The following is a 16618-nucleotide window of genomic DNA, read 5'->3' as shown; positions in this document are numbered from 1 at the left end:
GGCTTTGGGGGTGGTTGGATGTGGAATGTATTATTGTGTCCGTGGCTGTTGGCTTTCTAAAGATGTTAAATGTATGTTTTCCATTTTCTTTTTTAATTGTAATGTCAAGAAAATTTATTTGAGTTTCTTTTTCAAGTGTGAATTTTATGTTCTTATGAGCTTTGTTTATTTCTGAATGGAGTTCATCTATTTTTTCACTTGGCTCGTCTACCAGACAGATAATGTCATCCACGTATCTGTACCAATATATCATTTTGAAACTTTCATTTGTGGTTATCTTATCAAATATCTGATTTTCAAGGTGACTGATGAAAATGTTTGCTAGTGTTCCTGATATTGGGGATCCCATGGGCAGTCCATCAGTTTGTAGATAATATTCTTCCTCAAACTGAAAGTAGTTTTGTTCAGTTGTCAGTCTGAGCATATCTGTTATTTCTTTTATTGCGTCTGTGGTGAGGTTGCTGTGGGATGAGAGATTTTGTTCTATGATTTCTATTGTTTCTGTGATAGGAATGGAGGTATACATATTTTCTATATCGAATGAAATCAGTGATGCTGTGTTCTGTATGTTTTCTATTAGGTTTCCTGTGTTTATCACTGTTCTGTTGTTTTCTACTTTATAGTGTTTTGTAACTAGCTTTTGGAGGTGTTTGGCTATGCGGTATGTTGGGGCTTTCTTGAAGTTGATAACAGGTCTCATTGGCATTCCGTCTTTATGTACTTTCGGTTGGCTGCGGAGTGTTGGTGCTTGTGGGTTTTTCTGTGTTAAGTAGTATTTCTGTTTGTCTGTGAGTGTGTGTTCAATGATTTTCAGTGTTCGTTTCACATTTGCCTGGAATCGTGCAGTTGGATCTGACTTCAGTTTTTGTATTGCGTTGGTGTTTATGTATTCCTTGGTTTTTGTGATGTATTGCTCTTTATCCATGAGTACTGTTACATTTCCCTTGTCTGCTCTTGTTATTAATACGTTGTTGTTTGTTAACTTTTGTTTTAACCTTTTCATAGTAGCTACTTCTGTTTGGTTGTTCTTATTGTGTGTCTGCTGTGTTTGTTTTATTATGCCTTTTATTTCTTCTTTTACTAGTTCTCTTGTCAAAAAAAAAAAAAAAAAAATGTTATACAACACCAAAAAACAGACAGACAGACACACACACACACACACACACACACACACACACACACACACACATACACAGGACAAAAACAAAAATAAATAAATACAATAAAATAAAATAAAATTAATACCACACCAAAAAAAAAAAAAAAAAAAAAGAACCACACACACACACACACACACACACACACACACGGGCACACACAAATGCATACACGAACAGACCACAGATACTTCAATAGTTACACTCATAAGTTTGGCAGTAATATTCAATCTTTGGCAAAAACATTTGACAGTCGGCAACAAAAACCAAAACATTGCATTAAAACAAGCGTTCAGTGCATAGTGCTGTGGAATGTGGAAAAAACAGCAAATTGGCGCTCATAGAAAGAACAACAACACCAAAAATGCAACAGGAGCGTAATATGTAAGAAACTGTCCACGCAACCTGTAAGTACAGTTCAAAACATTACTACTTAATAGGAAATACCAACCACCAGAACTGTTTATAACCTATAGGCACAGTGACAAAAATGTAAATAAAATAGCTAACATATGTACATATTCCAGGCCACTGACGATGCCTTGCAGAAAATAAAGGCGAAACGCGTATGGCACTAAAATTGTGTTTTATTCAGTTGCTGTCAGACGGTCCATAAGTGAAAATTATCAATATACTGTAGTAAGACTGTGGCTATCTGGCATCTGTCCTGGTCGGCCACATACAAAGAATTAATGCACTATTTAGGCATGCTGAACTTTGATCAACAGTAGCTGCCTCATGCAGGTGAAGTTCAAAGAGCTGTTGACAGCCCACTGGTGGGCCCACAGGTTAAAGGCAACTTAGCAATTACCTTAACAGACAATATGATCGCGGCATTTGAGAAATCTAAAAAAGTTATAGTGGACGCAGCATTGTTGGCACATCCTTAACCAAATGCACTGTTGGCTGTAGTAGTAGACACGAGTCAGACATCTACAGGCGGTGTACTTCAATGTGCCGACAAGACCTGGCAGCCACTAACATTCTTTTCTAAAAAGCTGATTGCCTTACTGAAGTAATGGAGTGCATATGGCAGGAAATTACTGGAGACATAAGAAGCTGTGAAGTACTTCCACTCTCATGTCGAAGCTCACAGCTTCACAATATTTACTGATCACAAGTGCTGCCATTTGCTATCTGCCAAAATAACCTTAACTGCTCCAGATTCCACACAATCAGCTGCTGTATGTAGCCCCGTTCACCATGGACGTCCAAGCACATCTTAGGTATGGACAACATTGTGGCAGAATGCCTCTCTAGCATCAAAAGAATCTCTACAATAGATTATATAGCACTTGTAGAATCACAGAAGTCTGATCAAGAGCTCCAATACCTATTATAAGACACGTGATCATCATTACAATTACAACTCTTGGGCATTCCTGGCAACAGCAAACTACTGTATTGTGGTGTGTCCACATTCAAGAAACATACATACCTACCTCCGAACTTCCATCAGCAAGTGTTCAAATCCGTGCACAACCTGTGCCACCAAGGTACAAGGTCTACACTCTACAGAGTGTGGATGAAGTGCTGTCTGCAGTGCCAACACAGCAAGGTTAACAGGTGCATTCAAGCACCAGTAGGTAACTTCCCCAATGTCACAGTGCGCTTTACACATGTCTATTCTGATGTTGTCAGACCACTATCATCCTCAGACAGTCAGCATTACCTGCTCACCATTGTCGACAGATTCACTCACTGGCCTGAAGCAATTCTGATAGACAATATCTCAGCTGAAACCTTGGCGCAAGCCTCCATAGCGCACTGGATATTGCGTTTTGAGTGCCCTCTCCATATCACAACGAATAGAAGCAGACAATTTGAGTCGATTTGCTCACAAAACTGACAGCACTTTGTGGCATGAGCCATCATCAGATGACCAGCTACTATCCGGCCAACAACGAAATAGTGGAATGATGGCACTCCACCCTAAAAGTGACCTAATGTGCCATGGGGCCAGGTGGACTGAGGCTCTGCCAATCGCCTTCCTCAGGCTTCACAACACAGACCACACCTGGGCGGTTCCCCGGCAGAGCTAGCATACGGGTAAAATTTCGTAGAAGCCGCCACACAGCAAGAGATCGATCCATCTACACTCATTGTGGATATCAGAAAGTACGTAGAGAAGATATGCCTCCCACAGCCATCCAGACATCAGACTGGTCCAGTGTTCACGCACAAAGACCTCAGCTTGGGCTCACACGTGATACTACATGGTGATGGCATCAGATCAGGTCTCCAACCGCCTTACACTGGTCCACACCAGGTTGTTAGCAAGGGAGACCATACATTCTCTTCAATGGAAAACATACCACTGTCACCGTAGACAGAATGAAGTCAACATACATGTTCCATGAGCTACCACCACCCCCTCCATCGCCAGAAAACTTCACTGCCTTTGCCAGCAGCTTCTGTGCCACATCACACCACAAGATATGGATGTCATGCGCACTTCCCGGCGTGCTTTCTACATGTGCAGAGCTTCTATTCTTTGTTTTCTTACTTTTCGTATGTTGGTTATTTATGTTTTTTACCTTTAGTCTTGTGTGAGTTCCTATGTACACCATACCTAGTAAAGCAAGCAAGAATGATCTCACTAAGTGCAACTGATCTGTTCTCGCATTCCCACTTTTTAGCATTCATCATCCTGAGCTCTGTATTTCGCATTCTATGAACAAATAAAGTTCTGTTGTTGTGTTTAAGATATTCTGGTTTACGTGTTATTCCTGTAGCAGGTGTACTAGAGCCTCAAGGCCTGACACACACAGAAGCCAAAAAGTTTATTTAATGGACTAACATGTGTCAAACACTTTGATAATACAGAAGCAAAGCTGACATCCTGAAAAATATATTTGTCATCTGAAAGTTTACTTTTGCATAAGAATTATGTACGAGTTATCATTGGTAGTTCAGGCATAATACTGACGCCACTATATTGTTGTTGCATCTACAACACTTTTACATCAATACACATGACCTGAAAACAACAGTGAAATGCATGGCACAGCATATTTCAAATTTTGGGACAGTTGGTGTATCTTCAAGCATATGCCAGTACAGCTGGGTCAGCCGCGGAGTGCCAGACCACACACAAGCATGATGTGTGGACTGAGGCTCGGCCTGCTTTGGTTTTGCTCAGTCCTCCTCATACTTAGCACATTATAACATTTCATTAGGTACTGCAGTGCAGGATTTTTCTGTCAGTACAGCATTTTTTCAGATTGGTAGAATTGTGGTTTCAGTACTGTTTACCCTTCGCTATTTGTTCATGGTATGAAGGACATCAACAGGTCCAGCAGCTGTTTGCACAAAAAGAGGCAGTCTACTGATCTATCATCACAATCTTTTACACATGAATGTGAATGACAGAAGAGAAGGATGAGAATTCTCAACATCTTTTATGCAGTAGCATAATAGAGGGGTACTACAAATTTACTATAAAACAACATTACAACGGCATGCAGAAAGAATTTAAAAGATTCAGTTGACAATGAAGGAGCAAAAAATACAACAATCAACTCTTTACATACTAAACTTTCAGGCATGAAGCACTTGAAGAAACTGGTGGCACAAATAGTACATTTTCTGTAGTCGGATGCTTTATTCCTATGCCAACTGCAACAGTTTTCGATGGAATTGAACAAAGAGAATGGAGACTTCATATATTACTCTAAAGACATTGCTAAAATCAAGGGGCTTGCTTGGATTGAGTTTTTAATTTAAAACCTGCTATTGTTGAAATTATGAATGAAAAAGGAGAGCAGGAACAGAAATTAGAAGATGCAGAATGAGTTACATGCCTTGTATTTTAAGAGGACTTCACTGCACAATGTCCACAGAAAGACAATGCAAAATGAGAAACAATTTCTTTTTGATTTGGTGGGGATGAATTGGAAAAGAAAGTCGCATTGTAGAAGGGGCAAATTCTGACAAAAAAAGACAGTCTAGTTCCCTAAGCTCACTGGTGTTAAAGAAAATGCAAGTTCTGAAGACTTCATTGGGAGTCTTGAAAAAATTACAAGGATAATTTCGTAAACATTTTGAGGATGCTGACAATTTTACATTTGTTTTTGTGACCATTTACCATTTCAGTTGAAAGTGGCAGTGTGAATGTACAGATGGTAATGACTGATCTGCAATGAAATTCCCATTTAAAAGACAACATCTTTTACATTAAAATTGTCCAAGAGGTCTAGGCTTTTTTCCTTGGAATGAGTTCCCACATCTCCATTATCATGTTGCAAACAGAGTAAAACATTCAATCAAAATATGTGTACAAAGACCCTTTTTTCGAGTATGAAATTAAATAAGCCATGATTACATTCAAACCTGAGTGCAAAAATCTGTGACACTGTCTGCATCTTTCCATATACTGACAATTTGTTGCAGATAAAAATTATATATTGCTTTTCAGAGCATCAAAAATAATTAAATAATACACATACACACACACTCAAACTAACTGGTCATACCAGACTCGAGAGTCCATTCCCGCAGCAACGTATTTTCGCCATCTGTCCCTGTCTTGGGCTATTTCCTTCCATTCACCTTCAATACCTGGGCTCCTCAAATCAGCCTTCACATTGTCCTCCCATATACGCCTCGGTCTCCCCACACGACGTTTTCCCTCTAAGTGCCCTACCAGTACTCTGCACGCTGCCCTGCCCTCATCCATTCGAGCTACATGACCCGCCCATCGCAGCCTACGTGATATAATAATACTGATTATGTCAGGGCTTGAATAGAGTTCGTGAACCTCTTCGTTACGCAGTTTTCTCCACTCTCTGCTAATGTCATCCCTTTTTGCTCCAAAAATTTTCCTAAAAATTTTGTTTTCAAATACTCGAAATGGTTTTTCATTTTGCACAGTGAGAGACCAAGTCTCACACCCATACAGCATAACTGGTAGAATAATAGTTTTGTATATTCTAATCTTTAAATTCCTAGACAATATCCGAGATGAAAGTAATCTATTCGCTGAGAAGTAGCATGCATTTCCCATCCGTAATCTCTTCTTCAGTTCGGACTCAATCTCATTTCTCGAAGTGATGTCCATGCCTAGATACTTAAATGTGTTCACTTTTTCAAACAGCATGTCTCCAACTCTAACATTTCCTGATCTACTGCTGTTGGCATTCTAGTAATAACCAGGTATTTAGTTTTGTCCTCACTTATCCTTAGATAAATTACCATTTAATAGATGCTCAAAATACGCCCTCCATTTACTTAAAATAGCACTGGGGTCTGTCAGTATTTCCCCGGCATCCCCTCGAAGTGCATTTGCTCTAGCCTTGAACCCCTTCCTATAACCATTTATGTCTAGGTAAAGTTCCCTAATGTTTTTTTGTTTTACTGTTTGTTTCCATTTTTTTTAATTTGATTGTTCAAATAATCCCTCTTCTTTGCCCGTAGCTTATGACCAACTTCCCTTCTCATGTTCCAAGAACCCTTCTCGTTTTCTGTCTCCCATTCTATCCCAATCTAAATCGCATTTTTCTCGTTTCCTCTAGCAATTTCTTGCATTCCTCATCAAACCACGGTTTCCTCCTGTTCTTCTTAATTGTACCTATTGAGATCTTCGCTGCCTCTTTGATATTATTCCTCACAGTGATCCACTGTTTATTTACATCCTCATCTTGATCTTTGTGTGTCCTGAGAGCATCAAATCTATTTGAAATTTCTATCATGTACCTTGTTCTAAAGTTTTCATCCTTTAGCTTGTCAGTGTTGAACCTAACAAGTTCTGCATTGTGACACCTTGATGTTGCTGTAGATAGCCATTGGTGAACTTTGGCAACTACAAGAGAATGATCAGAATCACAGTCTGCTCCCCCGAAAGTCCTAACATTTTCTATACTAGTGTGCCATCTCCGATCTACAAGAACATGATCAATTTGGTTTCAGGTGTGTCTATCCGGAGAGACCCAAGTTGCTATATGAATGTCCTTCCTTTTGAAATATGTGCTCTCAACAATCATGTCTTTTGAAACAGCAAAATTAACCACCCTTGTGCTATTATCATTCGAAATGTTATGCAAACTTTCTTTCCCAATTGTAGGCCGGAATGCTTCCTCCTTACCTATCTTCGCATTAAAATCACCTATGATTAATTTTGTATTGTACGAGGAGAACTCATCCCACAGTTGATCTAGTTCTTCATAAAAGCCATCTTTAACAACCTCTTCAGTGTCCTCAGTTGGTGCGTGTACATTAATTACTACTAGTCTATTCCACCTGCCAGACAACACTATAACTGATAGTCGGTCACTAATGAACCTTATATCTCTGATTGTGTGAAGCACTTTTCTCTGTACTGCGAAACATGTTCTGAAACTGTGAGCTTCCGCACCTCCATAGAAAAATGTATAGTTACCCCTCTTTATGCTACCCTCCCCCTGCCACCGAGTTTCTTGAATAGCTGTAATGTCTACATCGTATCTATCTAATTCATCTAATAATGTCTGGAACGTTCCTGGACAGTTCAAACTTTTAACGTTCCATGTTCCCAACCTGAAAATTCCTTTCGGCCTGAATCTCTTCGAAGTAGGTTCCACCCAGAGATCTGAATGGGAACCTAGTTTACCTCCGGAATATTTTACTTCAAAGGGACCCATGCTCATTAATGTTGCTGATTCTTGATGAATAGATTTGATAGTAAGAGAAGAAGAAACAGTGATGGTTCATCACGCCATCGCCTGCTCCCCACCGGCTGTCTGCGACTTCTTATTTTTTGTATTCGCAGCTACCCTTCATATCTGAAGGCCGTAACCCCTATCCGCAACCTGGGGGACACGCTGTGCCGTGGTGGTAGGGGCCCACGAGACCTGCGATCGTCACAGAATTAACTAATACTGACAGTTTTTTTTCATTTTTTTGTGATCTATGTTGTTGAGAAATATGAAACCAAGCCATAAGCAGAGCAACTGCAATACCATCTAAATATGGCATGTTCAGGATTTCGCCCTCTTCACACTCTTGCTCAAGACAGCGTGGTGGTGTGCATCCAGGCAATAGAGCTATGGGACATGAGCCACTCCTCAAGACCCGAATTCTTGGCCATCCCTGCAATACAGGCTTTTCAGCATTTCTGTGGGCCAAGGAAACCTGTCATCATTTGTGCTGCCATTTTTTGTTTATGTTGCTCACAGTCAGTGAGCAAAATGAACAAGAGAAACTTTTGGTACTTGCTAAAAATGTTACAGTTAAGCACATAGTACTTTTTGGTAATAACATGTATTAATAATGTGTCACCCAACAGCAAAAATAGAACTTAATAACTTTCAAAAAGTTTAGCTTTGAATTACCCTCACAGAAAGACTTACATTTCTAGTGCAGCTGATAGCTGCACCTGAAAACGTGCATCCCTCTGGCACTCTAAGGGATGGGTTTTGAGCAAGCTAACCCAATGCACATTTAGCAGGTTGCGAATCTTCCCTTGTAAGCCCACAATGTCATCAGCTGGAGGTGGAGATGCAGCAAGATTCTGGAGATCTGTGTCTAAAGAGAGAAGTAAATTTCCATGCAGGCTGAATGCTCGAGACAGGAATTGGGTTGCACTGAAACACAACAAAGTACCTTTGAGCTACTTAAAGATATACTCATTATAAGTAAAAATAATGCCTAAAACATACATCTTAACTGAATCCCAAAATCTACTAATACTTACAGCAGATTAAAGGCAATTTTTTGGAACATACTACTACTACTACTACTACTACTACTACTACTACTACCACCACCACCACCACCACCACCACCAACACATTTCTTTTAAAAGTTGTTTGGTTACGATAGAAAGTAGCTGACACGCACTGATAAATTTCTTGAGAAGGAATCTAAAGGTCTGCATTTATCACGAAAAACTGTAGAAACATGACAGAGTGTAGAAAGAAGATAAATGCTACATGAGGATCGAAAATTAATATTTTTCACTTGAATTTTACACACGTTTTTAAGGGCGCAGTCAGAAAATCTTTCTGTTTTGTTTAAAAAAATAGCTATCACAAATTGTCAATTCAAAAATTCAGAATTCTATAAGGACATATCCTCTAAAATCAGTACGCACAAACCATGATAGTGATATTAAATGTCCATCACAATTTAAATCTAGTGTTAGAGTACACACAATGACGTAAATGGAAATTTGTACAACAGGTCCAAAAGAACTCTTAAGACGATAGTTAAATTAATTAGAAATCACAAGAAAAACCAACAAGAAGTTTCAACATCTGAAACCAAAAACTCTACAAAGATTAAAAAAAATAAGAATCATGTAAATGTCATACAGACTTGACGACTGAGGTATCCCAATGTAGGAAAAGATAGATTGCTACTTACCACAAAGAAGACATATTAAGTTGCAGACAGGTACAATTAATTGTGCCTGTCTGCAACTTAACATGTCTTCTTTGTGGTAAGTAGCAATCTATCTTTTCTCACAACGTTGATATTCCTACATGAAGTTTCCATTGTTTGTAGTCTTATGCTGGTTTGGGACGACGATGATGATGATAAAGGGCGAGGGTAAAGCCTGGTCCCGTTACACATCCAACACCTCTCGAATAGCATAAAGGAGTTGCAGAAGTTAGTGTCTCCAAGTGATGAATGGATCACCAACAACAGTGTCACATGCCTTCATTTCATGAAACTGTGGTGAGGTTTTGAATTTAATTCAGGGCATTAGCACACTGATTGGTATCAGGAACTTCATGTCATTACCTTTCCTTCCCTTACTGGCCAAATAATGGCAGCTAAAATTCCATTCACTACTTGGTTTCAAACTGGCTTACCCCCGAGTTAAGTGCCACTGCACAGGCATAAATTAGCAACAATGGTTATGGAGACAGGTAGCTCTATCAAAGAACATCATTATAAAGATTCAGACACTTGTGAAACTTGACTATGGATTCAAATTGTCTGTTCAGATACTTATTAACTAAACTTGCAGTGAAGTAGGTGGTATCACAACAATGGCTGAGATTTTGAACCCCAACTACCAACATTCTTTCCTGATCACACTTACATTACAACCTGGAGAGGATGGACACACATAAAAGTACACAAAGTTATCCCAGATTTTGGAACTATTCTTTCCTCCCTTGGTGAGGCAAGAGGGTCTGGTCGAGAAGATTCAAAAAGGAAGAGCAGGTGTCTCAGATCCCAGGTCAGGAGGATCTCACCGTTTGTGAGACTGAGGAGAAACAGAGATGAACAGAGAGGTGTCAGAGAGAGTAGGAGTCTCTCTCTTCCCCAAGGAAGGAGCTGGTAGTTCTGTAAGCTTGGATGATTTTGTACACTTTTGTGTGTACAAAATTTATTGAAACTGCTAAAAGTTTTACTGAAGGTAAGTCATTGGCCAAGAATTCCAACTCACAATTTCATAATTTTGTTGGGTGAATTTTCCTGTTGATAGGATTACAATTTCCCTCTTTAAACATAAAAAAATGTACAAACAAACTGATATAGGATGCTCGTGGCCTATCAAACTGGGAAGCAGTCTCAAAATGGCATACAGACGCCATCTAAGGTACAGTGCAGGTGTGCTGCACAAAGTTTTGATTGAAATCATTCTCAAATATTAAAAATTCCTTGTTCTTGCATTTATAAAATTTACAATTAACATTTGTGTACATTTCATCTCAAAATATTGAGAATTTCAAGAGGACACAATTTTTTTAAAAAATATTGTTTTCTTCGTCTAGCCTTCTTACTACAAAACGAACATGCCTGTACGGGTAAGTTAAGAGTAAACTGTAAATGTAGTTAGGTTTTGTGTAACTTTTATAGTCTTCTTTCTTTCACTGGCCTCACGGGAAAATTTAAATTAATAATGAATATAATAGAGGGAAACATTCCACGTGGGAAAAATATATCTAAAAACAAAGATGATGAGACTTACCAAACAAAAGCACAGGCAGGTCGATAGACACACAAACAAACACAAACATACACACAAAATTCAAGCTTTCGCAACAAACGGTTGCTTCGTCAGGAAAGAGGGAAGGAGAGGGAAAGACGAAAGGATGTGGGTTTTAAGGGAGAGGGTAAGGAGTCATTCCAATCCCGGGAGCGGAAAGACTTACCTTAGGGGGAAAAAAGGACAGGTATACACTCGCGCGTGCGCGCGCGCACACACACACACACACACACACACACACACACACACACACACACACACACACACAAACACACACACATATCCATCCGCACATACACAGACACAAATTAATAATGATAATGAAGTAACTGACTAAGATGGTGGCATAAGAGAGTTAGAGGATATTGAAAATCTTGCAGGGCACACATATGCTGTAGCTGAGGATGGTATTACACTATCAAATTTCTTTGACAAAAAACCTTTGATCAAGTATTCATCATGTTTCTCTGACAAACGATCTTTCACATGGTGCAAAGAGGGGTATTACACTGTCATCAAATATTATGCCACAGTCCCTTCTTCAGAATGGCTGGCAAGTAGTAACAGAAGAACCGCACCATATCAACTGAAAAATTTCTATTCTTAATTCTGTTAGCATTGTAGTACCCATTCACTAAATGAGGCAATGATTTTTCAAATGAGAATATTAAATGTAGTTAAAATATTATCCCCCCCCCCCCCCCCCCCCCCCCCCGTTAATATTATGTAATCATAAAATCGGAGTGCAATGTAATGCATACAGATCACAGTAGCTGAATCATAATTACATGATCGAAAATCCTTTAATATGAGAAATGAATTGTGACCTGATGTGTTCAAGTTCAAAAGGAACTGATTACGAGTATAGCCACATACTTTCTCTGATGCTATACGCCAATTGTAGCCCGTTTTGCGAATTCCTTTACAGATTTCTGTCTCATTTAGTACATTTGAAACTAGGCACGAGTTTTATTCTTGGACATTAGTTGCAATTTATTCTCATAAAAGATATTTTGGCCTTATCCTTGCTTCTATGTCTTGCTTGTACCTATCAAGTGTCTTTTTCCCAGCTGCAACTTTTAGGCCTCTTGCATGTCTGCCTGTGATGCTTTCTTCTCTATGAGCACATCTTCCATTAGCCCATGTTCCATTAGATTTAGCACAATATTCAAACCCTATTCACTTTCAGCTATCACTGCTGCATCATCAGTGGATCATATTGAGTTGATTTTCTGTCCTTGACAAACAACAACAGATGATTCATTTTCTTTTCACTGAACAAGTAAACATCAGTGGTGAAAATTAACTCGGCCTTGCATCTTTTCTAGTTTTGACCTCTTATAAAAATCTGTCATACTGAAGTAACAATATTTTTACATTCCATCATGGATTTTCCATTGTTTTATTTTTGTTGTATAGAAGTAGTTTTTAGGAAACTATAATACAATTTTTGCTTTACATTTGAATTCTTGGATATTTCTCTCTCTCTATTACGTTTTCCGGATGGCTAAATGTTACACTTGGACAATGGATTCTAGGAGACCATGGACAAATTCTGCTAAGAAAAATGCAAGAAAAATATAGTAGCAGAGACCGCACAAGGATTTCTATACAAAGAAACACCTGCTAACTTTCAAAGATATAAAACGTGAGACCAGAAAGAAATCAATGAAAATTTATGTTTGAAGTGTAGGCTTATACAGGTCTGATAACTGGTGTTACATGACACTGCTGAAGACCACATGGACTGATTTAGAAATTATATCTGTGATGATAAAATAAGGAAAATACCAGTAAAGGCCACAATGAGTCAGAGAGGTTGGGCACAAGATGTTGCTGATAACTGTGTAGTGAAAGGGGTGTTGAAAAGAAATAATTGCACGGGCAGTCCTAGATATGTATGTGTACGGCAGACTGTAGATGATGCAGGATTCAGCAGATAGGCCGAATTAAAGAGAATAGCTCGTGTGTTACACAAATGGAGAAATGGAGAAAAGGATGACAACCAAAACAACAACTGCAGACTGGTATGTACTAGTGCATGTGAAATGCACAATTTTCAAATCATTTGATTTCTTATACAGGAGAAACTACAAGTACAAAACCAAACTTTTTTAAAGGAAACAACACACAGTACTTTTTACATACGTTACTGAAATATTATTTAATCTACCACTAAATGTACTATTTCACTATTCAAACTGCACGACTGGCCTTTATGACATTTAAAAGAGGAGGACTAGTTTTCCACTAACATACCACAGAGAATGTGTTTCATAGAAGCATGTTCCATGTAGAATTGACAGAGGGGAGGGGGTGGGTGGTCTAGATCTGACCACTGAGAACTCTTCCTAAATTCACATGTTTGTCATGACAATTAGCTACTAGTCACAACTGCTGGTTTCTAGCTGACTGACAAGATCTCTCCCCTTTGACGTCGCAAGGTGGCACAGAACATATTGTGTGTCACTGATTATTTATAACTCATTGTTTCCAACAGCAAAAATTGGAAATAAAGGTATTGTGTACAACTTTTTTCAATTTAGCCCTTTTAAGCTGTACTGAAATATAAACTAAATGTATTTCTGTAATAATAATTCTATTATACAAAAAATTTTCAGTGCTATTGAAACTTGTCACAAATTTAAATAGTATTCCAGTACAGATTCGACCAGGCATCCAACAAGGCAGGATAGCTGCATTGGTTACAGCACGACTTTGTTCTGCTGTGAAAACCATTGTTGTCTTGCAGTGGTTTTTAGACTTAAACTGTCAATGTTCTCTGTACTGCTGCAGGTGATAGGCATGTCTTCTAAATATCCAGCTTTTTGAAGGCAACTTAAGATATAAAATCAAATATATCAACATATCTAAAAACAAAGATGATGTGACTTACTGAACGAAAGCGCTGGCAGGTTGATAGACACACAAACAAACACATACATACACACAAAATTCAAGCTTTCGCAACCAACAGTTGCTTCATCAGGAAAGAGGGAAGGAGAGGGAAAGACAAAAGGATGTGGGTTTTAAGGGAGAGGATAAGGAGTCATTCCAAATGTCTGCTTGTGTCTGTGTATGTGCGGATGGATATGTGTGTGTGTGCGCGCGAGTGTATACCTGTCCTTTTTTCCCCCTAAGGTAAGTCTTTCCGCTCCCGGGATTGGAATGACTCCTTACCCTCTCCCTTAAAACCCACATCCTTTCGTCTTTCCCTCTCCTTCCCTCTTTCCTGATGAAGCAACCGTTGGTTGCGAAGGCTTGAATTTTGTGTGTATGTTTGTGTTTAAAATTTGCTGTTAATTTCCAAGACTAGGATATTAATTAGGAATTTACAGAGAAGTAAATCATATTTTCAGGGATATTGTGTTAATTAGTTCATTAATAATTGTGATAATATTGTGCACAGGTTGACGTAATTTTATGTTTAGGAATTGATTAAATATTTCCTATTACATTTACGAGTATGAACTTGAATAATTTACACACTAAACAAAATGCTTTGTTAAGTTCACATTTTCCAGTCCTGAAACTCCTTTTAAAAAATTACAAAATAAACAAATACAAATAAATAACAAAGGAATCCAATAGGGAGGCTGATATTTACCAGAATGTGTGTCAATGTTCATTTATGTGTACTTTTAACACGGTGGTCAACTTAACATTGAGTAGCAAATTGAATCGGCAGGTGCTTAATGTGTGTTTTCCACAGTGACTGTGGACACCAATAAAAAGAAAATACCAGGAATCAATCACTTAGTTGTGAGCTGAAAGGGACAATTTTCAGTGGAAATGCAGATCACTGTGTCTGTTAAGTAGCATCACAAATGTGAGAAAAAGCAGTCAACTCTAGACAAGTTGATGGTACTCTTGCCCTTTAGCTTATAATAAAAAAATTTAGTCCCACAGATTGTGGTGTCTCAGCCTGGAGTTTTAAGTGGTGTGTGGGAAGCTGAAGATTTAAAGGTTAGTGTTCCAAGTAATATTAAATAACTCACTATGATATACCTTAATCTAATGAGTGTTAAATGTGTGCAAAGTGAGGGAAGACTGTGATTCATTAAAGGTGTTATGAGAAGAAGAAGCTACTCTATAAACACAGCAGATCAAGATTTATCCTATTCTAGAGTAATGTGTCTGGTGTCTGTAAGAGATCAGACTGATAACAGAAACACAAGAAGCTCAAAGAAGAGTTTTGTGATTAGAACAAACTCCAGTCATACAATCTCGAAATTTTAAAACCTGCTTTTTCCCCATAAGTATAGCTCACAGATACTTCTGCCAAAATTAGACAGAGTAGGGCATATGTGGAAGTATACAGGCAGTTGTCTTTTCTCATACTGTCCCACACATGAAGAACAAAATAATTCCAGCACCAGGGGCAATGAGCCAGACACTACATGTGTCGTAGTACAAATGAGGGTGTATAACGTTTACTGCTAATCACTTAGCCAACTGAGATGTTTGTTAATTAGGCATATGGAATGGACAAAGCATGTAAGTCTTGTGTGCACCAAAAATTTACAATTACATACACACTGTGTGTTGGAAGCTGTAATTATTGTGCTTTATTTTCAATGCAGACCTTCTTTACTCTTTTGATTGTTTGCTTCAGTCATTTACAACTTGCACAGATCACAGTTTATTTTGGGTGTGCATCAACTGTTGTTAGAACAAAAAGTCATGATAGTTTTAGCAGTACTTAGTTGCAGGGCACAATAGCATATATAGAGATAGTTTAGCAGTACTTGGTTGCAGAGCATGATAGCTTATATAGAGTTGTCACTACACTGGACTTAAGGACATGTGAAGTAACAGACCACACTATACCAAAGGAACTAGGAGTTCAACAACTCTTCAACACTGATGAACTTCACATGCAGCAGCAGTGAATCAGAATAAAAGTGGAAACTGGCCGCTGTCTTTGTGAAGAAAACATCCTAACATTCAGCTGATGTGATCTAGGGCAACTGCTGAAAACCTAAAACAGGACTGCTGTATTAGGATTCAAGTCTTATTCCTCTTCAATAAACGTCTACTGACTTAACCACTGTATCATCTTGCTTACTGCTGTCTTGTATCAGTTTGATAATTACAAAATATTATAAGCACAATCCTCATTGGAACTGGCATCTGGATTCTTCTCCTCCTCTGATCCTAGTATCTTACAATTCTTGAATCGTTCCTCCCATTCTCAAGTCTTCCTCCCCTTCAATCTGAATGTGTGTGTCCTGACAAAGAATGAAATGATAAAAACCAAGTCAAAGTCAACTTCACAAATTCTTAGTCACTGTCTCTTGGTCCTGACAGCGAGTTGATGTCTCTCATACTAATATTCATATTCAATCCATGATTTTAGATTGCCTCTCTCTTTTGTCTCATAATAAAGGACTGTTTGTGTATGTGCAGGGGAAGTATTTAGGAGGGTAGCATACTGGCATCTGATTCATTGCAATAGTTGGAGAATGACACCCATTAGTCTCAGTATTATTACGTTTCAACAGATCAGTTTTCGTGTTATGTTAATTATGTGTACCTGCAC

The 16618-nt window shown here is 38.5% G+C and overlaps 1 protein-coding gene across 1 annotated transcript in view; it reads right to left on the bottom strand.

Moving 5' to 3' along the window:
* Positions 1–16618, bottom strand: part of LOC126100118 (ankyrin repeat domain-containing protein 27-like) — a 116831-nt gene that overhangs the window by 78798 nt on the left and 21415 nt on the right. Inside the window, exon 6 of the mRNA XM_049910649.1 lies at positions 8483–8716. Coding sequence (XP_049766606.1) covers positions 8483–8716 — 234 coding nt within the window. The remainder of the gene's footprint in view (positions 1–8482; positions 8717–16618) is intronic.

The sequence above is a fragment of the Schistocerca cancellata genome, chromosome 9, assembly GCF_023864275.1.
Source record: "Schistocerca cancellata isolate TAMUIC-IGC-003103 chromosome 9, iqSchCanc2.1, whole genome shotgun sequence".
NCBI classification, from domain to species: domain Eukaryota; kingdom Metazoa; phylum Arthropoda; class Insecta; order Orthoptera; family Acrididae; genus Schistocerca; species Schistocerca cancellata.
This window is presented reverse-complemented; position numbering and strand designations above follow the sequence as displayed.